General features: G+C 33.4%; 13 protein-coding genes and 1 non-coding gene across 14 annotated transcripts; 7 read left to right on the top strand and 7 right to left on the bottom strand. All coding sequences in view use genetic code 12, as the record gives it.

The window, feature by feature from the left end:
* Positions 1-103: 103 nt before the first annotated feature.
* On the top strand, positions 104-1,030 carry DEHA2F05280g (DEHA2F05280p; the record flags this gene model as incomplete). Its single annotated transcript, XM_460590.1, has 1 exon — positions 104-1,030. One exon carries the CDS (start codon positions 104-106, stop codon positions 1,028-1,030), a length of 927 nt encoding a protein of 308 aa, XP_460590.1.
* A 664-nt stretch (positions 1,031-1,694) lies between these two features.
* Positions 1,695-7,025, top strand: DEHA2F05258g (DEHA2F05258p; the record flags this gene model as incomplete). Its single annotated transcript, XM_002770703.1, has 1 exon — positions 1,695-7,025. One exon carries the CDS (start codon positions 1,695-1,697, stop codon positions 7,023-7,025), a length of 5,331 nt encoding a protein of 1,776 aa, XP_002770749.1.
* An 80-nt stretch (positions 7,026-7,105) lies between these two features.
* On the bottom strand, positions 7,106-8,068 carry DEHA2F05236g (DEHA2F05236p; the record flags this gene model as incomplete). Its single annotated transcript, XM_460588.2, has 2 exons — positions 7,106-7,961; positions 8,016-8,068. 2 exons carry the CDS (start codon positions 8,066-8,068, stop codon positions 7,106-7,108), a joined length of 909 nt encoding a protein of 302 aa, XP_460588.2.
* Positions 8,069-8,122: 54 nt separating this feature from the next.
* DEHA2F05214r lies at positions 8,123-8,211 on the bottom strand. Its single transcript is given in 2 exon segments — positions 8,123-8,159; positions 8,174-8,211. It is a non-coding gene; the product is annotated as a tRNA-Met (tRNA).
* A 124-nt stretch (positions 8,212-8,335) lies between these two features.
* On the bottom strand, positions 8,336-10,207 carry DEHA2F05192g (DEHA2F05192p; the record flags this gene model as incomplete). Its single annotated transcript, XM_460587.1, has 1 exon — positions 8,336-10,207. One exon carries the CDS (start codon positions 10,205-10,207, stop codon positions 8,336-8,338), a length of 1,872 nt encoding a protein of 623 aa, XP_460587.2.
* Positions 10,208-10,312: 105 nt separating this feature from the next.
* On the bottom strand, positions 10,313-11,248 carry DEHA2F05170g (DEHA2F05170p; the record flags this gene model as incomplete). The annotated part of the gene is made up of 1 exon (XM_460586.1): positions 10,313-11,248. The coding sequence occupies one exon, from the start codon at positions 11,246-11,248 to the stop codon at positions 10,313-10,315; it is 936 nt and encodes a 311-aa protein (XP_460586.2).
* Positions 11,249-11,381: 133 nt separating this feature from the next.
* DEHA2F05148g (DEHA2F05148p) lies at positions 11,382-14,717 on the top strand (the record flags this gene model as incomplete). The annotated part of the gene is made up of 1 exon (XM_460585.1): positions 11,382-14,717. The coding sequence occupies one exon, from the start codon at positions 11,382-11,384 to the stop codon at positions 14,715-14,717; it is 3,336 nt and encodes a 1,111-aa protein (XP_460585.2).
* A 252-nt stretch (positions 14,718-14,969) lies between these two features.
* On the top strand, positions 14,970-17,234 carry DEHA2F05126g (DEHA2F05126p; the record flags this gene model as incomplete). Its single annotated transcript, XM_460584.1, has 1 exon — positions 14,970-17,234. The coding sequence occupies one exon, from the start codon at positions 14,970-14,972 to the stop codon at positions 17,232-17,234; it is 2,265 nt and encodes a 754-aa protein (XP_460584.2).
* Positions 17,235-17,390: 156 nt separating this feature from the next.
* DEHA2F05104g (DEHA2F05104p) lies at positions 17,391-18,629 on the top strand (the record flags this gene model as incomplete). Its single annotated transcript, XM_460583.1, has 1 exon — positions 17,391-18,629. The coding sequence occupies one exon, from the start codon at positions 17,391-17,393 to the stop codon at positions 18,627-18,629; it is 1,239 nt and encodes a 412-aa protein (XP_460583.1).
* Positions 18,630-18,668: 39 nt separating this feature from the next.
* DEHA2F05082g (DEHA2F05082p) lies at positions 18,669-19,775 on the bottom strand (the record flags this gene model as incomplete). The annotated part of the gene is made up of 1 exon (XM_460582.1): positions 18,669-19,775. One exon carries the CDS (start codon positions 19,773-19,775, stop codon positions 18,669-18,671), a length of 1,107 nt encoding a protein of 368 aa, XP_460582.2.
* A 157-nt stretch (positions 19,776-19,932) lies between these two features.
* DEHA2F05060g (DEHA2F05060p) lies at positions 19,933-20,973 on the bottom strand (the record flags this gene model as incomplete). The annotated part of the gene is made up of 1 exon (XM_002770702.1): positions 19,933-20,973. One exon carries the CDS (start codon positions 20,971-20,973, stop codon positions 19,933-19,935), a length of 1,041 nt encoding a protein of 346 aa, XP_002770748.1.
* Positions 20,974-21,523: 550 nt separating this feature from the next.
* On the top strand, positions 21,524-22,495 carry DEHA2F05038g (DEHA2F05038p; the record flags this gene model as incomplete). Its single annotated transcript, XM_002770701.1, has 1 exon — positions 21,524-22,495. The coding sequence occupies one exon, from the start codon at positions 21,524-21,526 to the stop codon at positions 22,493-22,495; it is 972 nt and encodes a 323-aa protein (XP_002770747.1).
* Positions 22,496-22,727: 232 nt separating this feature from the next.
* DEHA2F05016g (DEHA2F05016p) lies at positions 22,728-23,567 on the bottom strand (the record flags this gene model as incomplete). Its single annotated transcript, XM_460580.1, has 1 exon — positions 22,728-23,567. One exon carries the CDS (start codon positions 23,565-23,567, stop codon positions 22,728-22,730), a length of 840 nt encoding a protein of 279 aa, XP_460580.1.
* A 289-nt stretch (positions 23,568-23,856) lies between these two features.
* DEHA2F04994g (DEHA2F04994p) lies at positions 23,857-24,195 on the top strand (the record flags this gene model as incomplete). Its single annotated transcript, XM_460579.1, has 1 exon — positions 23,857-24,195. One exon carries the CDS (start codon positions 23,857-23,859, stop codon positions 24,193-24,195), a length of 339 nt encoding a protein of 112 aa, XP_460579.2.
* Positions 24,196-24,278: the final 83 nt, after the last annotated feature.

Here is a 24,278-nt window from a genome sequence, read left to right as displayed (position 1 = left end):
TAAATGATAACGTGATGTTCCACTCAAAAGGCGCACATTTGACATAATGAACATTTTTTTGCAGCGTAAGCAATAATGAATTAAAGAAACAAGAGTTAGAGTTATGTATAATGCCGTAGCAGAGAATGTCCTTGGGACTATTGGTACGATATTATGGTGCATTCAATTAGTGCCTCAGATAATTCGGAATTATTACGTGAAAGATTGTGAAGGTGTACCTAGTGTGATGATGTTTCTATGGGCTCTTAGCGGTGTTCCATTTTCTATATATTTCTTTGGCACTGATGGGTCGATACCACTCAGAGTACAACCACAACTATTCACTCTTTGCTGTGTGATTACTTGGATACAAACATTATATTATCCGCCGGTGCAATGTGGACTAAGGAAGGTGATCATTTACGCTAGTACGTTTATTATAATAGCGGCCGGAGCTGAAGTCGGATTCATATTGTGGTTACGTCCAATTTACCGGGAAGGAAAGGAATGGCCCTTGCTAATAATTGGTATAATTGCAGCGCTATTGATTGCACTAGGGCTTATTCCTCCATATTTCGAATTGGCCAAACGTCGAGGACGAGTAATCGGCATAAATTTCGTGTTCGTAAGCATGGATTCACTTGGAGCCATATTTTCTTTGGTAAGCATTGTGGTGGGCACAATGGACATATTGAGTATTGTACTCTATGCTATTGTAATTGCATTGGAATTTGGCATATTTGCTAGTCATACCATATGGTATATTAGATTTGGGAAGAAAGAAAAAGCAAAGGAGAACAATCAAGAACGGGACCACGAACAGGAACAGGAAGCGGAATCTGCATATGAAAGCTCACAAGAATACTCACAAGAACACTTACAAGAACACTCAAAAGAACACTCACAAGAACACTCAAAAGAACACTCACAAGAACACTCACAAGAACATGAAAACAGCCTAAACAAAATGGTAGAGATTCAAGCTCAGATATCAAGAAGTGACAAATCTGAATATGAATACAACGAAAAATATAATAATTATGATATATAGATTATATAGAATTTTCTTGATGTAAAATGTGTATTCGTATGTGTGCTTGTAGACGGTTTGCGCGATCGCGAAAGATTAATATGTTATAAAACTATTTATCTAAACACCCATCGATTACATATGGAGTTTATTGATTAAATATTAGAATGGTATGTATAAGTATCAATGTATATTCTCAGAGCTTTTAATAACAGTTAAATTTTAGTCTTCGTTTGCGCCTTTAAATCTTACGGAGGATCCATCAATTTCCAAAAAAGATTTAGAAGAAGAACATTCTCGAGAACTTCAGATAGAAGAAGCATTTAGAATATATCAAGAGGCACTCAAAGCACAAAAGACAAAAAAGCATATTGATGCATATTTAGCATATGAAGAGCTATTTAAATTGGACGTCATTTCGAATCATTATTATGAAGAAGAAGATTATATAAGAGGCCTACAGAATGGGAGTGCCAACACAGTAATAGACGAATTGAATTACTTGTCTCCAAGCGTACGGTCCTTGAGATACTTAGTGTTCAGGAACAGAGGGTATTTGTACTATGAAATATTAAAATCGAATGCAGAAATTTTGGCAGTTTCTAAACTAGAGGACAAGACAGAGATAGAGGGATCCGACATTGAAGATAGAAAAAAGCAACACATTAGAGAATTATTTTACTCTATGATTGATGATATGATAATATCATTGATTTATCAAGAAGCAGACGAAAAGTTGTTGAACACCTTATATGAGATTTTTACGTATCTCAATAGTGCAAAATTGGCTAGATTCACATTAGAATACTTAATAAGCGGAAAGGACGAAAGTGATGATTTGTTTGGATTAATACCCGTTGAAGACCTATGTAAACAAAAGTATAAGCTATTATTACAGCGCCTTCATATTTCAAAACCATCATCATCTGACGGGGATGGTACAAGGGAATTAGAACTAATAAAAGAAAAGCTAGCCTTCTTAGAACCCATAAAGGCTGATTATAATACACTGATTGAAAATACAACTAATTTGAAGACCGTAAATATAAATATTGAATATGCTCAGCGTGATCTTAATTGGACTTCTGTTATTGATGACATCAATAAGAAAGTTAAACATCTACAAGATAAAGAAAAATCACAAGAATTATCGAGATTAAGAATTAAAGATTTAGATCCGTATTTACTAACTGAAAATCCGATAGAGAGAGTTAGATTTACCATTCCCGTCCCTGAGGATGAATCCACACACGATGATGATGTGGAGAAGAACGACTCAAAGGAAGTAGATAAAGAGAATAATGAAGTTCCAGACGGAGAAATACTAATTGATGAGGGTTCTAACCATATCAACTCCGACGAAGAAATATTCCTAGAGGCAAGAGAATTTTTGGAGAAGGAAATAAACGACGGAAAAGAAACACAAGATTCAAAAAATCCCTCGGAAAAAGATGTAGAGGGATCTACATGTAAACTTGACCATATACCTGCTAATAGAGAAGTTATAGAGGGGGAAAAGCATATTTCTGAAGAAAATGCAATATCAAAATCTGCACCCATGATCCAAAGGTCATCGAAAAGAGTAAGATATAGAAATGAGGAATCATCTATGGAAATAAACGACGTAGAAATAACGAGAAGTTGTTTTGTTGAGACAGAACGTTTTTTTGAGAATTTGAATCTGTATTTAGACCTCTTCAACAAAGAGGCAGCCACGAATCTAACGCTCACGAATATAGTTAATATTTACGTTCCTGAAAAAAACAATAATGATGAAAATAGCGCAGAAGGTTATGTCAATGACTTTTTATTTATTCTCAATGATTGGAATACTAGAAAGTACACCCATTCGTTATTTGTGGATGATGATACTCCAGCTGGCTCAACAGCTAGTAAATCTACGGAAGATGAAAAAATCAAGTTAATGGAAGTATTGAGTACTTTTGGAAAGAAGGGAGATTCGCTAAACCTGGATTTATCAAAGGATATAAAAGATATTTCGTCATACGAAACTACTGAAGAGATCCAAAAATTTCTACATGATATAAATGAAAACCCATGCCACTATGAAGAACTTAAGCTACTTATTTTACGCAAACTTTTAAGTATCCAACGCCCTAAAGGAGATTTTAAAGGACATGCAGCATATTGTTTGATAACTGATACCATTTGGAATTCTAAGCTTTATGATAGGATTAGGGAATGGACAATACAATGCGAATCAATTATTTTGAATCATTTAAGGTTGGAGGGTTGCGATGCCCTAGGTATAAGCCATATGCTTGATGATTTCTCGTTTTCTGTGGCTATATATGAAATATTGGTGGACACTTATATTTCGATTAAGGACCAGATAAATAGCATGACATCTTTAAATTACAAGAGAACTACTCATAAACCAAATAAAGCCACGTTAAACAATATTTCTTTAGAGCTAGTCAAAATCGGAGACAAATTAAACCGATGGACTCAGCATTTCGAGGACTTACTCGAGAGAATAGATTTATCTTTTGCCATGATGGACCAAGATTTTTTTACTTATTACTGCAGATATAAATGGTCTTTTATACATAAAGAGAAATCTCAAAATACAATATGGCAAGAGAAAGGGTTTATAATGTCTCAGCTACACGAATTGCATGATAATATTCTGACAAAAAAAGAAGCTGAGGCACATATTCCTTTACCGAATTACGAAAATATTAATGAAATAAGTGTCGACAGTATCAAAACACAAGTAACAACAACATCAATATTATCAATATTAGCAAAAATATTATATGCTAAACCGGGAACAAATAATGATGAGGCAATACATCTTTTAGAAACCATACTAATTAGCGATTCATCCCCTGATGAATCAATTGAAGCATTACCTCTAAATAAAGAGGTTAGTACGTTTGATAAGGACGCACTTATAGCCATTAAAGATTTTTTGGAAGAATCTCCAGTTGATATGAAGTTAAGCTCGTGGAACATTTTATTTCTGTATTACGATGAAAACAACCAGTTTGCTAAGTTCCAACATGGGTTCGAACAAAATGTATCTTTTATCTTATATTATTTGAACAGTAATACATATAATGGACTTATAGGTACAAAGTTTGAAACTTTAGCAAAGGTATTAGGTTCATATGGCAAACATGTTCGGATCTTTTTAAGCCACTTGAGAGAGAATAATTGGAAACTATCCAGAGATCTGCATAGAACATCACTGTCCATTGAACGTACGTTCAGTGAATTGCTTAAGCTTTTTGAACTATTTTACTTGTTTAGCATCCACGAGGAGGCTGCCTTAATATCAAGTTCTAAGTTGTCTGTTAAAGCTAGATCGAACAAGGCATATGAACGATTCAAAGATATATTCATAAGTACAGTCTCGGTAATTGTTATCTACTATAAGGAATTATTAATGAATACTGTAAAAATAGAGGAAAGTAAAGTACCCAGTGAGATTGAAAAAACTATTGGTAATCTCATATGTGATTTCCATGAACAGTTAGGTTGGAGAAGGGTATGTGATGCTGCAGAAGGATTATTTTTGAACTTGGCTCAGGATATATTGGTAGCATTCGATAATAATCTATTCGAGAAACAGTTAGCCCAACTTATTTCGTGTCGGTATCATTATAGCGTCAGCATTGACACGTTTACACCGGCAAATCACGAAACTAAAAAGACTGCTGAATTTGATTTATCATCCACCCAGAGAATGGCTGATTTTATTTTGCCCTTGTGCTTCAAGAAGAATCCGTTAAAAGCAACGCCCAAATCGGACATGAAATTATTAATTGACGAATTTTATGAGGTTGTAGGAGATCCTGATTTTGATTCATGTGAAATCCTCAGTAGAAATGACTCTTTATTTGAACATTTTCTTGAATCAACATCAATTACTTCAAGATTTCTTCGTGATACATTTTACGGTTTGGAAGAATTAGATTTCCGTAATCCACCTGATAACGCCAATATAATTCGAAGCGGTTTATATTATATGCAAGGTCTATTGATGTTTGCTTCTTACAAGATTAGAAAAAAATCAACCCAAAGTAGGGCTGTTGAACTAGAAAATATTATTATGTTGTTGAAGAATGATTTAGTTTACTGTACGAATAGAATGGAAAGTTGGTTTTTATTGGGGCAAGCATATGGATTCTTGGTTGAAGATGATTTGATATGGACATCAGATAAGTTAACAGTACCAGAAAGAAAGATAGGTACTGCTAACCTCCAAAGAAAATCATTGATATGTTATTTGATGGCTATTAATGAATCGACAAAGGCAAACATAAAGAAAGACCTCCCTCTAAAAACTACAATAGGATCTCTTATGGCATTGTTCTCTAAAGAAATGTATAATGCAGCAATGAAGCCGATGGATATGCATGCATTTAAAGTTCAGAATATTCCTCGGTTTATAAAAAAACCCACTGGTGCTGCTTTTGTCAGTGTATCTACAAGCTCTGTGAATTCTAACCTCTGCTTGAAAGTTATTCAACAATCATTACATATAGCTATCAAATCGAAAAGAAATGACTGGACATACTATTATTACCTTTCTAAGGTTCAAAGAAAATTGAATAAATCACCCAGAATAGTTCTTGATACGTTGCAACAGGCTTCTAATATAGCTAAAGAGCAATCAAATCCATCAGATCCTATTATTGAACCTCATTACAAAAAGTGTTCCTTAATTTATAAGTATGCAAAGGAGGGCTCTTTAAGTTTTCAATCTGGTTTGGAATTCCTCAAAAATGACATGGTGATCAACTACGAAAAAGGTAATAAATCTATCGAGAAGCCAATGGACTTTTATGAAATTATTGTGGAATGCCTTAAGGCAGTAATATCTTACGATAAAAAAAGATGGCATCATAAGCCTAGGTATAGACTAGCAAAAGTATTATTTGAAGAATTCGGTAAAATCACTGAGGCAAAAGAGGAAATTTCATCAATCGTGTCATTGAAATCAACTAATAAAACGTTGGTTCTGATATGGAAACCTGAAAATGAAAGACCTGGGAAACACTTCTATTATACATTCCAATATGCGCATTTCTATGTCGTATTGCTTTCGAGTGATCGGAATTTAATAGGCCTAATACAAATGCTTCCGAAGTTACGACGTTCGAATTCAATTATGGTATCGCTATATTCCTTATGGGAAACATTATGTTCATCAATTTGTAAAATCATCAGAAATCTGCTTAAAGTTGATGAGGGTTTTACGGAAAGATTTATGCTGTCTCTGGGTTACCAGAAATTTATGATGAATTCAAAGTCGTTGTTAGAAAACATGAAAGGTGATGGGGTGCCCGGAGAGTTACAAATACATTTATGTTTCCTTCATGCAATTACTGATATGAAAAAATTAAATAATGGATTTGGCCCAACATCATTAATTGACGATACAATGGTCGCAATTTTTATTAGAATCTATTTGTATTTTGAGAAACAGCTGAATAATCTTAAACCAATGGGCACTCCTGAACCAACAGAATCTCCGAATGAAAAGGCTAAAAAGCTTGCTAAAAGAGATTTTTTTCCGCTCATTTCTGATATGTTGAAGACTTTCAGAAGGGATATCGAAAATATTTTAAAAGATCAACCCGATATTTATAATGATTTTGTAAGTTGCTCAGACAAAAAAGTAGAGAAGGAAGGTGTTGTTGGGAAGGAAAATAATGTCAATTCTAAAATCTTAGAAGAAGAACAAAGTAGAGAAGTAATTAAAACCCCTGAATTAAAAATGGATAGTATCAATTTTGAGTCTGTGTCAGATAAACATATAACTCAGAACAAACTAGAAGCCGATACTATTCTTCAGGAAAATAATGATAAATCTCCAAAAAATAATGGCATTAAGGATAATGAAAATTCTATTCCTGACTCTCGAGCCAGAACACTAGATGAAATGTTATTTAATAAGGGCTTAGAAAAAAAGGTTCAAGGAGAGTCCCCGACAGCAAAGAAACAAAAGTTGAATAGTGATCACCATGATTCTGCATCAGAGTAACTAATAAACTAAAAGATTAGTAGGAATTTATTTAAGGATAATTAGAAATTGCTATACATATATAAATTTATATTTGCATACTAATATATTTCAACTTCGTTTACAATAAGCTTTCTTAAGGACAAGTCATATACTATTCCATTCATCTTCTTAAAATTATATTTTAAGCCGTCAAACTTTCTCCTAATATTGTCGTTCTTCAAGTCTAGCATTTGAAATCCATTTTGAAGCTTGGTAACAATTTGTAGATTAATGAGACTTAAACTATACTGTATATTTTGCAATTGTTTTGGGGAGTTTTCGGAAGATATTGAAATCAGTATAATTGTATCAATTGTATACTCCACAACGGTTTCAATAAGGCGTAATAAACCAAGTAGATAGTCATTATAATTCAATTTCTCTAAAGATAATACGCGTTGGATTTCTTCTGGTGTTATCACTAGACCCATTATATCTTGATCGCTCTTTGAAATGAGAGGGTGTAATATTTTATCTAATTGTTTCCCCTTAAGGTCCACTTGATAAATATATGATATTGTCTTGAAATAGCGATTAGCCATTAATACATAAATGATTTCTTCGTTAATTTTATGAGAAAACCTGTCCTTGAAGATAGCTTTGCAATTAATTCCATTTAATTCTTGTAAATAACGGTGGTATCTATCGCTTAGTAGATTTAAATTATCAATAACCTTGACTTCATTAACAGTTCCAAGTTCTGTGATATCTCTGTTTTCGTTATTTATTATCTTTTCTTGACACAATTCTCTCAACGCAAAGACAAACGGTACACTTGTTATATCTTCCGAAGAGAAGTCGTAAGGTAGATTACTAGGCTGAATAGTAGACAAATTGGCATATTCAGATTTTATAATTGCAAGTTCAGCATTGAATAGGTTTTCTAAATCATTAATTTTATTCTTAAAATTAATTCTACGTAATGGTTAGTTTCATTATGATTTATAATGGTGCAATACACGAACATACTCCGTATTGATTTCTTCTTGGAATAAACCAAATAAACCTTGTAATTTCGACATTGGTTAAATTCAAATGAAAAATTAGTAGAAAATTTTTCAAAATAAAAAAAAAAATGCTCCACGGCAGGTTCGAACTGTCGACCTTCAGATGACACAATTGAATAATTATGAGACTGACGCTCTGCCAACTGAGCTAGTGAAGCGTCCTTGTTGACCTGAATTTTAAATTTATATTTAAGAGAAATAAATTAAGGTTGTTATTTGTTTTTTTTTTATGTTTTACTAGAGGTTTAATGCAATAATATTTATTCAAATTGATAAAAAATCCTATTTTAAATGATCAGAAAGCTTCTCCAATTCTTTGGTAGTATTGTAATTATTGATCTGGTTTTTTATGGAAGAGTTAAGACTAGGATTTGTACGATTATCCAAGGATTCGAATCTAATTAACACCTCTTTATTACTGTCACTATATTGAGTAAATTTGACAATTTCCTTTACCTTGGTAGAAACAGATAGTGGTTCTTTTGAGCAAAAAAGTCTATTCAAGTAAGACTCGGGAACGTTATTAATACCAGCACTTTGCACCAAATGTTTAATACTTATCATCTTCAAAAGCCGCGTAATCTTACTAATCGTTTTCGCATATATCAATTTACCAGGGTACTTTTCTGTGTCAATCATTGAAACCAAGTGTTGAAAATCATTTTCTAAATTGGAATCAAGATTAAAACGTTCAATAATATGAGGTATGTTAAGAGATTTCTGGTTCAATTTCTCACAAAAGTTGATAATCATAATCAATTTTTCTTTATAAGTGCCATGCAATATGATAGAGCTTAAAGACAGAAACTTGATATTAGATACTTGCTTTATTTTGTTGCTACTATCGAGCATATTCAATTGTGAATAAGAGGGAGCTGTTGATGGATGTAAACTTCCAGATCTAGATGCACTCACATGTATATCCTGCGAAATACTCGTAGACAAAGATCTAACTAAAAATGTTAACTCTGACTTATAGTACTGCTCTGGTTCGATCAAATTTCTTAATTCAGTTAGCTGCAATAAATAATTTAATATGAAGAGAAGTGAGATTTCCTGTCTTTCAAGTAATGATACTGATGAAAAGTCAATGTTATCATTTTGTATTCTTTCCTGTAACTGACCGGTATCAAAAAGGTTCTCCGGCTGATTATTTGAAATCTCGAATCTTTCATAAACAGTAGTACTCAAATTTGGAAAGCTTAATAGAACTCTAAAGTAAATATCAGATTGAACATTATATTCGTGTTCAATACTTGTTTCTTGCGATAATGATAAGCTAAGCAAGTTAAATGCGATGTATTTATAATAGTCCTTTAAAAAAGTGAAATCTATTGTTGAACTTTGAATAACTTTAAGTGGTGTTTTGGGATGTATTATAGGCTTGAATTCGTCATTGCTGATCTCACTAGGTACCATGAATGGTAATATTAATTGTGATTTGCCGATTACATATATTGTTTTTATAAATTCAGTTAGGGTAGGAAACACATCATTGTTTAATTCTTGTTTTGCTACTTCTTCAAGGCCCCCAATGTAAGTATAATACCTAAAGAGAAACTCGCCAATAGATTGTATTGTTAATGTGACCTCATTTATATATAACATATCTTCTGCTTCATCAATGGTAAGTAATTTAAAGGAGGTCGTTATAAAATTGAATAGTTTATTCATAATGATAGTTGAGTACGTCCCGGAACATATGAATTTCCCTATAGATATATGTTCACTAAAGAACCGGTTGGCCAAATCTCTAAAACGGCTGGTAATGCTTTCCAATCTCGTAGCAATTGTTCCTAAAATGTGATTTGTATTATAAATTTCTTGCCTGTCCACATAGGAATCATTTAATAGATTTTCGTAGTAAAATAACTTATACCTATACAAAGCGGTTGCTAAAGATTCCAAACTAAGTAACCATAAAAACTGATGATTCTTTTGTGGAATTTTAGTAAGATAACTAATATTGTCGTAAAAGAATTCTTCTAAGTTATTAACTTTCGAAATGAAATCATTGGGAGAGTAATTCTTTTTAAGCCTTAGCGATTCATCACTTTGTCTTTTTGACTGATAATCAAGTATAGATTTAATCAATTGATTTAAATTCGAACCAGGATCAAAGTCTGGTGTATTGTATAGAATTTCGGAAACCATATTTAAACCGTTATCTATTGAAAACGAAGAGTGTTTATCTACTAAAACTTTTATTAATTAATCAAATAATGCGGTTATCTGCACGAAAAAAAAAAAGTCTATCAACTATATAGTTGGAAACGGCATCATTCTATGACATCTAGATACGATCTCAAGATAATTCTCATCTGATTCAGGTGTAATGTAACCGTGTCTAACTAAGAAATCTGTAACTACTAAACCACAATTTGGCTTAAATTCATTATTAAGTAATCTGTCCAATACTTCACTAACATCCATCAAGGTAAAATCTTCAGCCTCGCCGTCTTCGGGATAAGGAAGAACATCCGTTTCATTATCAAACTCTAGATCATATATGTACTCTACTTCTGGTTGTACTGTGTCCTTATGACCGTTCGGTTCGAAGATATACAGAACAACACCAGCGGACCTAACATGACTGTTAACAAAATCTTCTCCTAACCCAGCCTCTTCGTAGCATTCCTTAATAACAGTCTCCCAAATACCATACGGATAACCTAGTCCTCCTGCAACAGTATTGTCAAGCATACCCGGATATGTTGGTTTTGTAGCAGATCTTCTAGGAACCCACATTTTGAGATTACCGTTTGAAGATTTATGGGGAGGTATGTATCCATTTATATGAACCCCATACGTTATAACTCCAATTAAGACAGAGAATGCACGTTCAATCTGCACATATGGAGTGTGGGTAGGGTTATACACAGTGTACAATTCGTTTCTCCAGCCCTTATCAAGAGATTCTGAGAAGTAAGGTATCTTGCGCCATTTTGTAGCAATCAGGCTGAACAAAGCATTTCTTTTCTCGATAGTATCCAAATAAGGGGATATTGTTAATGTCTTTTTTTCAGCATCAAGTAGAATGTCTTGCTCGTCTTCAAAATACTTTGAAATTGTTGGTGTTATGTAGCCCAAAGTAGCAGAACCATCATGGGCCCTCAACTTATAGTAGAATTCATCCTCTTCGTAGGTAAAGCTATCTATTTTTCTTATGATATCTATGTATGAAGTCTGAGTCATCTTATAGAGTAGTAATCTTGAAATATATATATTTTGTTTATCGCATTCTCAAATCTGTCAAAATCAAACTTTCTATTGTAAAGTTTTACTATATTCCAGCAAATAGCATTCTTAGATTTGTCCCTAAATAGACATGAATGGGTCGTCTAGATCCCTTATCAGAGCGCTTAATAATGTGGCTGATCATTGGAAAGATAATGCTAACGTAGATAAAATAAGTTCAGAAGAATCTGAACTTTTTGAAGTGATAAGTTTATTTAATGAAAAGCATAATGATTTACAAAGCATAAAACAGTCGATAGATATAAATGGCGAGTTATTCCGTATTTATAACGGATATATTAAACCTGCTTCGAACTTACCTAGGGAAATATTGTTCTTGGAGATTTTGATACAGCTTCTGCCAATTTTGATAGATAATGAGATAAAACTTTGGAGTAAGACATACCTCAAACCAGCCGTAGACAGTGCTGGATACGATATACAGCTTGTATTGAAGTCTCGAGAATTTATTCGTCAACTATCTATGAAAACTATACCGTCAAAAGATCCATTATTAATAGAAAGGCGTGACCAGATAGCATTAATTGTCATGGATACTATTATACAATTGTATATCGGCCAAAGTGATGAACGGTACGATGTCATAGGTTTGCATTTACCAAAAGAAAATAGTGATAGTCAGCTTTATTACGAAAGAATACGATACATGAAAAAGAATTGTGAAGATTTACTTCATGAGTATGGACTTAAAAAAACCAAAGAATATTTCAGCTTGATCAATAGGTACTTTAAAACATCGTCTGAAAGACTAGACATGTTGACGTTATTGCTAAGACTAGTTTCTTCTCACACGTTGCAAGTTTATCAAATAGTCGACACAGACCTTTTTTATAATGTACTCAGAAGTTTATTATATGACTATAATGAAAGCATTCTTCTTGTTTCATTGTCGTTACTTGTTATGTTAATTCCACAAGTTTGCAATAAGATGGTAAAATCTTTTCCTGACTTGTTAGTAATTTATATCCGACTAGCAAATTGGGAGCTGTTTAATAGACATATACCGAATAGGACTGATTACTTATCCAAATCGCTTGATGAAAACTTCAAGCTTTGGGATTTGGCAGAAGCAGATTCATTAAATGATGTCGCATTAACTAATTCTAAGATTGAACTAGACGTTCTGCATTTTATTACATTATTATATGGACTCTTCCCGTTAAATTTAAGCAAGTTTTGTCAGTCTCCCTTCAACTTTTTGATAAACCGTCCTACAGAAATATTCAAAATCAAATTGCTTAGTTCAATTATGGAAGATAAAGGGTCACCTCGTGAAAGAAATTTAGAGCTCGATGTAATTGATACCACAAGAGAGTTCTTGAGATCTTTTTCCTTTCATCCCAACTTTCTTCAATACGATAAGTTAACATTACAGAATGAACTAGAAAATCCTTTGTTATGGCTATTGAAAGAGACAACTGACAATGATCTTCGCTCTGAAGAAATATCATTAGAATGCTTAAGTTTTAATCCACATTTGGTGATTAACGCAGTTCATGGTCATGAAGAACTTGCTAGATCATCATGGGATAAACCTTCATCGGATACGAATACTAATACTAATAACAATAACAACAATCAATTTGGATTTATATATACGGGTACAGGTGAATCAAATGCCGGCTCCCTATCAAATTCACGTCATGTATCGCGAAAATCATCATTTGCAACACCTACTTATTTGAATTTGAAGGATATTACTTTGCAGAAGTTACCAATTTCGTTACAGCATCTTAATAGTAAATTATCGAACCAGATTGGCGAGAGGAAGAGTAGCATATCTGATATCAAATTTAAGGATGTGAAGTTTGATAAAGGTTTAAAGGAAGAACATCAAATAAATGAAAATGAAAATGAATACACACCTCCTGACAGTGATCTTGGTGCTTATAATAGATTTGATCTAGATGTTGATGGTTCACAAGAATCAAAACAGTATGACCGATTTGAATCGAACCAACTGCTAAGTGATATGTTTTCAGCTCATGAGAAACTTTACCTCTTTTCACCTAAATCAAGTGACCCTAAAATTGATTCAAACGTGCCAGCTAGAGATCAATCAAAGAACCCAAATTCTCCAAATGAGAAAGTAAAAAATGAATTACTTCAAAGGCCTATTACTTCCCCAATAACATCATTAGAGACGACATCTGTTCATAGAAAATCAATTTCTGGAACAATATCTAATGTGACTACTTTAGACTCAAGCCAAGTCCAAGATAATAATATCACTAATAATAAATTTCAACATGGAACAGCACTTGAATACTATCATCGAGAGTTGCTACTCATGAAAAATGAATTAGAGTTTTCAAATTATATGCGAGATTTAAACAAAACTCACTATATCAAACTTAAACTAAAATTGAATAAGCTTTCAAAACAAACTCGTCAGCATGACCAATCTATTGAGCACAAGAATAATACATTAAAAATCGATAGTTTGAAACTAGGGTATAATACACTTACGGAAACTTTAAAAGAATTGAAGCTACAATTGACAGAATCAAGGTCCAAGTTTAAGGATGAAAATTCTATTTTATTTAGTAAAATTAAAGACCTCGAAAATGAAAACTATAAGTTGAAAACAGACTTAAAAAATGCCACAACTGAACAACAATTATTGGGTAGCAATTTGAGCCATTCCATTCAAGTGGTTTTACCTGAAAAAGAGTTTGAAGTTAACAGGCTAAAAACTAAATTGAGTGAGTTAGAGCAAATGAACGAGACATTGAACCAAGAAATAAAACTTGTGACAGAGAAGAATACGCTGAAGGAAACAAAACACCTTGATGAAACTCAAACTAGCTCGACTTTCAACCTAAGCGAACAAGAAAAGCAAATTTACAATTTAAAAAATGATATATTAATGCTTAACGATAAAAATTTGAAGATTTCCCAAGAATTAATAAAGGCACAGGATTTGTATGATGCAGCAATAAAATCGTATGAATCTAAACTTTCTTCTTCTAAAGGTGATTTAACCAAGAACATAAGCACTTTTACCTCCCAATATGAAAGACGAATTCAAGAATTGGCAGCTATAATTCTCAAATATGAAGGATTATTGGATGAAAAGAATTCCAGGATCGCCCAGTTTTCTACATCTAAGCCTATTGAAATCAATAATACCAAATATAACGATGCTACAAAGGCCATGAGTGATAAGTCTTATGACCTGGGCATTCCACAGGCTCGAAATAATGCATCGCAAGAGTCTTACGAACTAGAATCAAAAGGAAGAGAGACACCTACATCTGTTGAAGGTATGTATAGTGGCCAACCGGATCACGTCCCATTGCATCAAAATTATGTTTCCAGCTCTCATTTCCCATCACAAACTGCTGTAACACCAATTGTGAGAGGTAGAGGAGGTATCCAAAAGAGGTCTAAGAAGCACATGTGAGATAGTATTTAATCCCATTTAATATATGATATGAAAGTACGTGTTTATGGTCTATTTAACAAGGCTTTAAGTGCATTTGAAAAAGTATCCTGTATATAAATTGTATAACTTTACAACGTGTTATTTTATCGTGACAATCAGTCAAAAAGATATCTTTCATTCAGTAAACCCACTACATTTGTTTACTAGATTTCATTGCGTTCATAGAAGTACAGACTTGATATCTAGGTCAATTGAGTATAAAGTTTAAATATGTCTCAGGCAGTCAGAAAAAGAGGAGGAAAAAAGTCTGCAACACCTCCAACTAGCTCAATCGTTGATGATGATTTAAATAAACTAAAAGCTTATAATGAAGATTCGGAAACCCCAAAAGAGCCAGAAAGAAAGTATTACATAGCATTGATTATTGTGACACTTTGTGCCATTTATACTAGATTTTCTAAAATTGATACACCTGCCAAAGTTGTATTTGACGAAGTCCATTTTGGAAAGTTTGCTTCATATTACTTGGAAAGAACCTACTTTTTTGATTTACACCCTCCTTTTGCGAAGTTATTGATCGCATTTGTTGGCTATCTTGTCGGTTATGATGGAAATTTCAAATTTGAAAATATTGGTGACAATTATATTGAACATAATGTTCCATATGTTGCTTACAGATCTTTCCTGGCTATCCAAGGTGCCGCGGTTGTACCTGTTATGTTCTTAACCATGAAGAACTTGGGATACTCTGTTCCTGCCTGTCTTTTTTCAAGTTTATTAGTTTGTTTTGATAATGCTCACGTCGCAGAATCTAGATTGATCTTGTTAGATGCTACCTTGATTTTAAGTGTCGCCTTGACAATTTTTGCGTATACTAGATTCATTACCTACCGTAAAGTACCCTTCAGTAGGAAATGGTGGACATGGTTGTCATTGACCGGGGTCTTCTTATCTTGTGTCATATCAACCAAATATGTAGGTGTTTTCACATATGTCACTATTGGTATTGGTGTTCTTTATGAATTGTGGTATTTATTGGATTTCAAGAGAGGCTTAACATTGACAGACTTATCGAAGCACTTTTTTGCTAGATTATGGGCCTTGATTATTGTTCCTTTCATGATTTACTTATTCTGGTTTTATTTGCATTTTGCGATATTGGTTAAATCTGGTCCAGGTGATTCGTTTATGTCATCCGAATTTCAGGAATCATTGCTTGAGTCACCAATGGCTAGACATGCTAAGGACGTTCATTATAATGACATCATATCGATTAAACATAAAGAAACGGATGCATTCTTGCATTCGCACCTCTTTGATTACCCTTTACGTTATGAAGATGGTAGAGTATCCTCGAATACCCAACAAGTTACCTGTGTCTTTGATTCTGAAAACAAAGAGTCTTCAGATATCAATAACCACTGGGAAATTTTACCTCCTAATGATGCTGATGCCGAAGGAAAGGCTGTGTATACGAACGACATTGTAAGATTTAGACATGTGGGAACTGGGGGTTATTTATTATCCCATGACGTAGCGTCACCTTTGAAGCCAACCAATGAAGAGTTTACTATCGCTTATGATGATGATGCTAATGCTGACCATTATAATGAGACCTTATTTAGATTACGTCTTTCTGAATCCGGTAATGATAAGAACAAGAGAAAACTTGTCAGAACAAAAGCCATCCCCTTAAAGGTTATCCATGTCGATACAGTGGTTGCAATGTGGACACATGATGATGAATTATTACCTGAATGGGGATTCGGTCACCAGGAAGTCAGTGGTAATAAGAAAGTTCAAGATAGAAGTAACATCTGGACCTTCGATGAAATTGTGAACTTAAAAGAAGATGACAAAAGAGCAGAATATGTTCCTAAGGTTATTAGAAAGATCCCATTTTTGAAGAAATGGTGGGAATTACAATTGTTAATGTTTCATCATAACAACATTTTATCCTCTCAACACCCATTCGCCTCGCAGCCAGACTCCTGGCCATTGGCGCTTTCCGGTGTCTCATTCTGGAACGATAATGAGGAGAGGAAACAAATTTTCTTTACAGGTAATGTTATAGGGTTCTGGTTAGAAGTTGGCTTCCTTGCTATTTACGTCGGTTTATTATTAGCTGATCAAGTAACTCGCCGTCGTCATGTTTATATTTTAAACAACAAGGCAAGATCAAGATTATACAACACATTGGGATTTTTATTTATTGGTTGGAGTGCCCATTACCTCCCATTTTTCCTAATGAATAGACAGAAGTTCTTGCATCATTACTTACCAGCACACTTGATTGCAGCCTTGTTTTCGGGTGGACTTGTTGAATTTCTTTGTTCTAATAATAGTAACAAAAAGACTGGTCAACCAAAAGGTGTTTTGAAAATTAGAATGGCCGCATTTGTTAGTATTTGTGCTGTTGGCGTAGTTTGGTTCTTCTTCTATTTCAGGCCTGTGACTTATGGTGATATCTCTTTGAGTGTAGAAGAAGTCAAAAGAAGACAATGGTTAGATATAAAATTACATTATGCCAAATAAGCTCACGGAAAATCTCCTGTGCTTAATGAAACTTTACGTATTAATTAGGTACGCTAAATATAATCAAAATAATTCAAAAACAGATCCGAAAAATATTTTATTAATTTGTAAATAACATAAGTAAAAGTATAGGTACATACAAAAAACGATAAAATAATGTCAGTAAGATCGTATTTAGTCACTCTAAAGAAGCAATTAGAGACCAACTCAATTAAGTCCCCGTTAAGATTTGTTACTGGTAATCAATCGGCTGATTTAGATTCAGTAATTAGTGCCATTAGTTTTGCATATTTCAATTATAAGAAGGACGAATCCTTGTTAATCCCGTTAATTAATATATCCAGAACTGACTTTAAGTTACGGAGGGACATTGTTACCTTATTGGATTCCTATTCAATAACTGAGGATAGCTTATATTTCATTGAAGATTTCAAAAGAATAACTGCTTCCGATGTTCCTATTGAATTAACGTTAGTTGATCACTGTAACATCCAAGGGGATGTATTCACTGACTATCTTTCTAAAGGAAAGCTAGATATTGTTGGGATTATAGACCACCACCAGGACGAATCAGTATTTTTAAATGCTAACCCAAGAATAATACATAGTAATGGGTCTTGTTCTGCGTTAGTCTTTAATTATTGGTATGACCAATTTAGTAATAAAGATATCTTCTACGAAAAAGATAATGAAATTGTTCCTTTGTTATTAGGATCTTTACTAATTGATACGTCAAATATGAGCCAGAAGGTTGAAGAAGGTGATGTTATCGCATTTAAAGAATATCAAAATATTTTACAAAAGAATGAAATTTTACTCAAAGGGTTAGGAAACTATGCTTGCCAAAGCACTGATAATATTGAAAAATTACTTAAGGGATATTATAAGCAAATAAAAGTAGCTAAAAAGGATATGAAAGGTTTCAAGTTTTATGATATTTTAAAAAAAGATTATAAACAATTCAAATTCACCTCCAGATGTAATGTGTCTACAGTGGTTGGATTTAGCTCAATTGGTAAATCTTTCTATTGGTTATTGTCAAACTATTCTATGCAAGAAATATCAGAAACTTTCAATGAAATCATGAAGGATTTTAATTTAGATCTTTTAATCATGACGACTTCCTATACTAGACAAGAAAATGATCAATACACAAGAGAGTTCAGTTATGCTTTCAACTCAAGCAATCCACGTAAAGATATTTTGTTGCAATTAGCGAATTTAGCTAACGATGAATTGAAATTAGATTCCGATATATACAAGCTTGAAAATCTTAACAGTTATCTCGCTGACTTGGGAAAAGGTCAAACATTTAAGATCTACAATCAAAACAACACAGCAGCTTCAAGAAAGCAAATAGTTCCTGTTATTAAGGATATTCTTGAGAATAACTAGGTATAAAATATTGTGATTGTGTTCTTTGGTTTATTTAGATTAGAAGCCTGTTATAAAGCTTACGTTAAATATTTTTACTTCTTCATCTAGTTTCAAGGTCATTGTCTTCTTCAAGTTTGGTATGAAATTATTTATTTTAGATAACTGTTTCAGGAAGTCATTAAATACATCATCCTGTAAAACTACGGATTCTATACTTTCATCATCTTTTGAAATGCCTCTGATATCATCATGATAATAGAATACTTTCATAGAATTATTCAAAACGAAGTTTTCAGTTGATACATCTACCCCAATATTCATTATCCAGATGAACATGTAATCCTGCCTTGATTCTGATGTCACATTAAATTTTCTAATGGCAGATAAATTTATCTTATCAACGATTAAGTTATAAACGTAGATATAAGAAGGGAACGTCTCTATATTTTCTTTATATTTCAATGCTAAGTTCCACTTAAAAAGTTTCAAGGTAGAATTGTCTAAAATTCCCAAATTATATTTGCACAATCCACATTTCACGTCTTGATCTGAAATCTCGAGCTGTTTAGATTTGTTTATCAAAAAGTAAGAGCTTCCAATTATAACATCATTATCGCCAGGCTTGAGATTACCATTATAATTTCGATGGGAATCTTTTTCATTAGGGTCCTCCGCCGGCTTATGACAGTGCCAAAATTCCATCATCTCTGACCACAATTCAGACGGCATGTCAAAAAATCTATCATACTCCTTAGAATCAATTATTGCATGGGAACATTTTAGGCAAGTGAGTTTAAAATTGTTCTTATTGTCAGTCTGTGGAGTTTTAGTTTTCAAATCTTTACATGACCATTTCTGAACCAAATTTGATGAGGAAAAATCCATGAATGATTCAGTTTTTTCTGACACATCATTTGAATCATGTGGTGTTAAGGCAATAGTTAATTGCAAGTAGTCGGCTGTTTGATTTGCATTTGCTATTCGTATTTTATCATCTCTCTTTATTTTTACTGGTAAATTTACTGATATTTCATTATCGTGGAACTTAATCAAGACTTGATCTCTACTACTTAGTCTTATATCTATTAAGTTGCCTATTGGATCATTATTCTCAACTATTACCGATATAGAATTTATTCTAGGCAAATATTCTGTAAAATACATTTATTTAGTAGAAATATTACAACTATTTATGATATTTGAAGATAAATTTTTTTATATCGCACATGAGATTAGTGAAATTGATTGCAAATTCCATAATGATCAACTTTTTTCAGATCCCATTCATTTGGTTTTTAAAAATTGGATAGACTATAAAATACTACCTAAACTTCCTAAATTGAAAAGGGTTGGAAATTGTTGTTGTTACATATCCAGATATTGCATTATCGAGATATTTCGGTTTAGAGCTTGTTCTCTGCAGCTTTCGCTTAGAATAAGTTGTGAACTGACAATTCCCAACATATCTCGGTAGCAATTTATTATTGATTGAATACTTTTGGTCTGAGATACTACTTTTTGATTGATATTCTAGCTCTGGCTCGAGCGTATCATTAGCTTTTGTACCCTTCAGATCCATACGAACTGGTTCGATTCTATCATTATGTGATTCGAATTTCGGAGTATGGTGCAACGGAACATTTTGTTGAACATTTGGTATTAATAGTAACTGTACTATTTTTGGTAAGGATTCCTCGTCTTGTACGTTCAAGCGAATGAATTGGTATTGAATAAAGGATATTACTGAAGCAAGGAACCTTTTTGTTATCTCGAAATGCTTTTCAAGTTCCTGCTTAGAATCCATATAACAAATATAATCTAGGGAAAACTGCAAGAAGGATTGGTCAGCGGACTTAACAAAGCACTGGCAAAATTCAACTATTCGACCAACGGTCCAGCTTATAGTCCCAATCTTCATACTTGATAGCAATTTCAAAGGAGCAAGATGATTTTCTGTCAATAAAGTCTTCATCACAGGGTTTACCAAATTCACCTCAAAAACTTCCAAGGGGTCAACAGCTTCTAATTCACAAGTAACCTTCCTCAAAAACTGGTTGAGATAACAATAGTTTATTACCAAGCATCCATGATTGTAAAATAACCAAAGCTTTATCGAGCAAGAAAAAAGTTCTGGCAAGAAGCCGAATCCAAAACAAGGCCAAAATATAGCATTATATAACACCAGCCTTTCTATATAATCCACAATAATAAAACATATCCAATAGTTAAGTAAAAATTTAATTTGGTCGCTATTTTTGCCATCAACGGTACGTTTCTTGCAATACTCTCCACTCAACAGTTTAAGTGTTAAAAATAGTGGCCATATAAAGCAAAGAAGATTAGATATTAGCGAATAGAGCATTCTATATGATAAAAACGATAGCAACTGATAAATATCAAATTTGTATGTTTTCCATATTTTAGGCTGCTTCGTAGCTTTTATCAATATGTTTGTGGCTTCTGTTGATTTTTGCAGCCAACCACTTATACGCAGATAAACTTATACATTACACTTTTATGTATAATACTTTATAGGAATTAAAATATGACAGTACATGCTTGATAAATATACATAAATTTGATCATCTTGAACTAGGGATAGTGATGGATGGAGTGCTCAACGGAAATGCGCTTTGTTCATGAAATGATAATTTCACTAAAAATAAAAGACTGATAAGTAAAAGCTTGAAAAATGATCATTTGTCACCTAATCCGTCTTCTGGTCTTCATAACTTCAAAGATTTTGGTCAAATGAATATGTGAAGATTAGTATTTGAATTCACTTAGAATAAAATATAGATGATGTTCCACGCGACATTTCCGTATTTTGACGCGTTGTTTCCATTAATGATGATAATATTATTTTATCATAGGTTTATGGGTATTCATTATCACAACACGCAAAATTATTCATGGATTTGGAAGAAGAGTTAAGTTTGTTCCAACACGAGGAAACTGTTCCAACAGAATCAGGTCAACAGTCGCAGACTAATGGTTCTGCGGAAAGGGAAGGAGATGATCTTTTGGGCCTCGATCAAACGATCAAATTATCCAGCAGAGCCAAAATAGCCAAGATTGACAATGAAAGAATATTTAATAAACTGAAAGGGTTGAATTATGTTATACGGAATCATTCAAAATTGATAAGGGTATTTCAAAAAAATGATAAGGCATTACAAAAGACGCTTTCCTCGAAGAAGTCATCGTTGAGTTCTAAGGCTGTTAGACTGTTGAAACATGAAAATGAATTCAAAAACCTATCATCTATGTTACAATTCTACCAACTCTGGTGCCATGGATTATTTCCTAAAGCTAAGTTCAAGGACTGTCTACAGTTACTCAGAAGTTTTGGGTCAAAGTCAGGCCAACTTAAACTTTACAGACGTGAATTAATAGAACAAGAATTACGTAAATTGAAAGAAAACAAAGGTATAATGGATACAGAAAGAATGGAAATGCCGGAAACACAGAATCAGCAGAGTGAGCCATTGCCAGAAAACCAAGGTCCAGAAGGGATCCATGACATTGCTGACGATGACTGGAGTTTCATGAATACGAACCAATCTAATGGGTTGTTCGTTGGAGAAGATGACGATTTATATCACACACCAACCACACCACCTGCAGAAGCTGTTTCCAGGGACGTTGGTTCTGCCGCTTCTAATTCGGGGCACAATGCCTCTCTCGATGCAGTTAACACGAAAACTAATGTTCCAGCGAGCTCAAATGATTCAGACGACTCAGATGACCCCTTTTCTGATGACGATATACCTATTGGGTCGGAGCCTATGAACAAATACGATGAGTATCCGGATGAAGAAATCGAAGTTGACGATCATGAACATGAGGATGAATTGGCAATTATGAGGGAAATGGGAATGTAAATAGATTTTATGTGTCGATTAATAGTCTAGAATAAGATAATCTTTTTGAATCTATTTCCTCTTCTGACAAGGAAAGTCTTGATTCCCAAGCTGATGACTTGAAGTGGATACGAAACACATGAACCCACAAGTCGCAGCGTGCCATAATGCTGAATATAACTTTTATTAATTTATATAAAATCTAATTAGAAAGATATAACTGATAATCCACGGATCACTGACAATTTTATTTCTAATTGGCATCTTTCATATTGGTGTCTTCATTATTATGATCAGGTTGTTCTTTATCTTCTGCAATTTGTTCCAAATCATTTGAACCGGACTCATCCTTGGCCTTGTCTGCCGCTTCTCTTTCTTGTCTTGCCTTTTCTTCTTCTAATGAAAGTCTCAAAGCCAAAGCTAAATCTGGATCCATATTCGGATCGATGATATCACCATTACCTCCACCAAATGCATCCATACCCATATCTGTGCCATTGCCACCCATGTCGAAGCCATCTTCGACTAAGATAGGCGATGTAGCAATAACTTCATATAATAATCTTGGTCCTGGTGGAATAGAAACTAGATGCGAGTTATCATGGTTATTTATAATCGAATTAAATTTCTCTAACTTTGATGTATTAACTGATTCTTCACCAAAATTTATGATATCAATGGCTACGTTATTTTTCTTCATCTTTTTGGCTAGCTTTTCCAAATCCTTTTCGGATTCAGTGACTGGACTACCAACAAATATTATGATTCTTTGACTCTGCACTTTATTTTGACGGTGTTTCAACGCTAAGGCTGCAACTTGAATACCACTCGAAAAGTGATTTTCTCCTGATATCTTTGTTTCGTGAGCTCCGGACAATATTTTACCGAAGTCTGTGGTTAAAGTTGATAATACTTGAGGCCCGTTTCCACCATATGCCAATAACCCGACAGTGTTTTCTGGATTCGAATTAACTTTATTCTGAAAAATAAACTCCGTTGCCGTGAGCTGGGCATCATATCTAGATGTTAAATAATCTCCATTCCTCATATACTCGGAGTTATCAATGGCTATCATTGTAGCTTCAAGAACCATTTTTGTTACTATTATATATATTAATATGAATCAGGGAACAAAATTGTCTTTTTAAAATAAGTTGAACTATATTTATGTAACACCTTCAACCCTCTTATAACTTCAATCAATGAATTATATTGTACAATCGATTGTTAGCTGGAGTTATCTATCGTTCGTTTTGATATAATCGCCACCGATGTGGATTTCGATCATTATTAAAATCGTGCCTGAACCGGATATATGAAATGGTTTATGTTTTGGTGCTACGATAGAGATACACAGTGAATTATATTGTCTGCTAACAAGCATGCCCTATACTAAAGCAGAGAAGGCGAAGCTTATACAATATATAAAGAACCATGCTGATAAAAGATTACAGACTTTGAATAGTGAATCAGACAGAATAGCTGAAGTATGTGAGAATAAAGTCCTAAGAAGATTAAACTCTGTTAGTGTAACGCTATGGAATATAAAGCTAAAAGATGTGCTAGAGATAGAAAGACATCATAAGCCTACAATAAAAGGTTTGCTTAAGGATATACGACTGTTACAGGAGAATTCAACCTCTAACTCTAATAGTAGCACTAATATTTCATATAACATCAGAAACCGAACTACATCGAATGGGAAGATCAGCAAACCCTAAACGACACGAAAAACTAGCATAATTGTATCATATAGAGCTACAGGCCAAAATACTATTAATAATTTATAAATGCATTGGAAACA

The sequence above is a fragment of the Debaryomyces hansenii genome, assembly GCF_000006445.2.
Source record: "Debaryomyces hansenii CBS767 chromosome F complete sequence".
NCBI classification, from domain to species: domain Eukaryota; kingdom Fungi; phylum Ascomycota; class Pichiomycetes; order Serinales; family Debaryomycetaceae; genus Debaryomyces; species Debaryomyces hansenii.
Note: the sequence above shows the minus strand (reverse complement) of the source record. Positions and strands in the feature narration are given on the sequence as shown.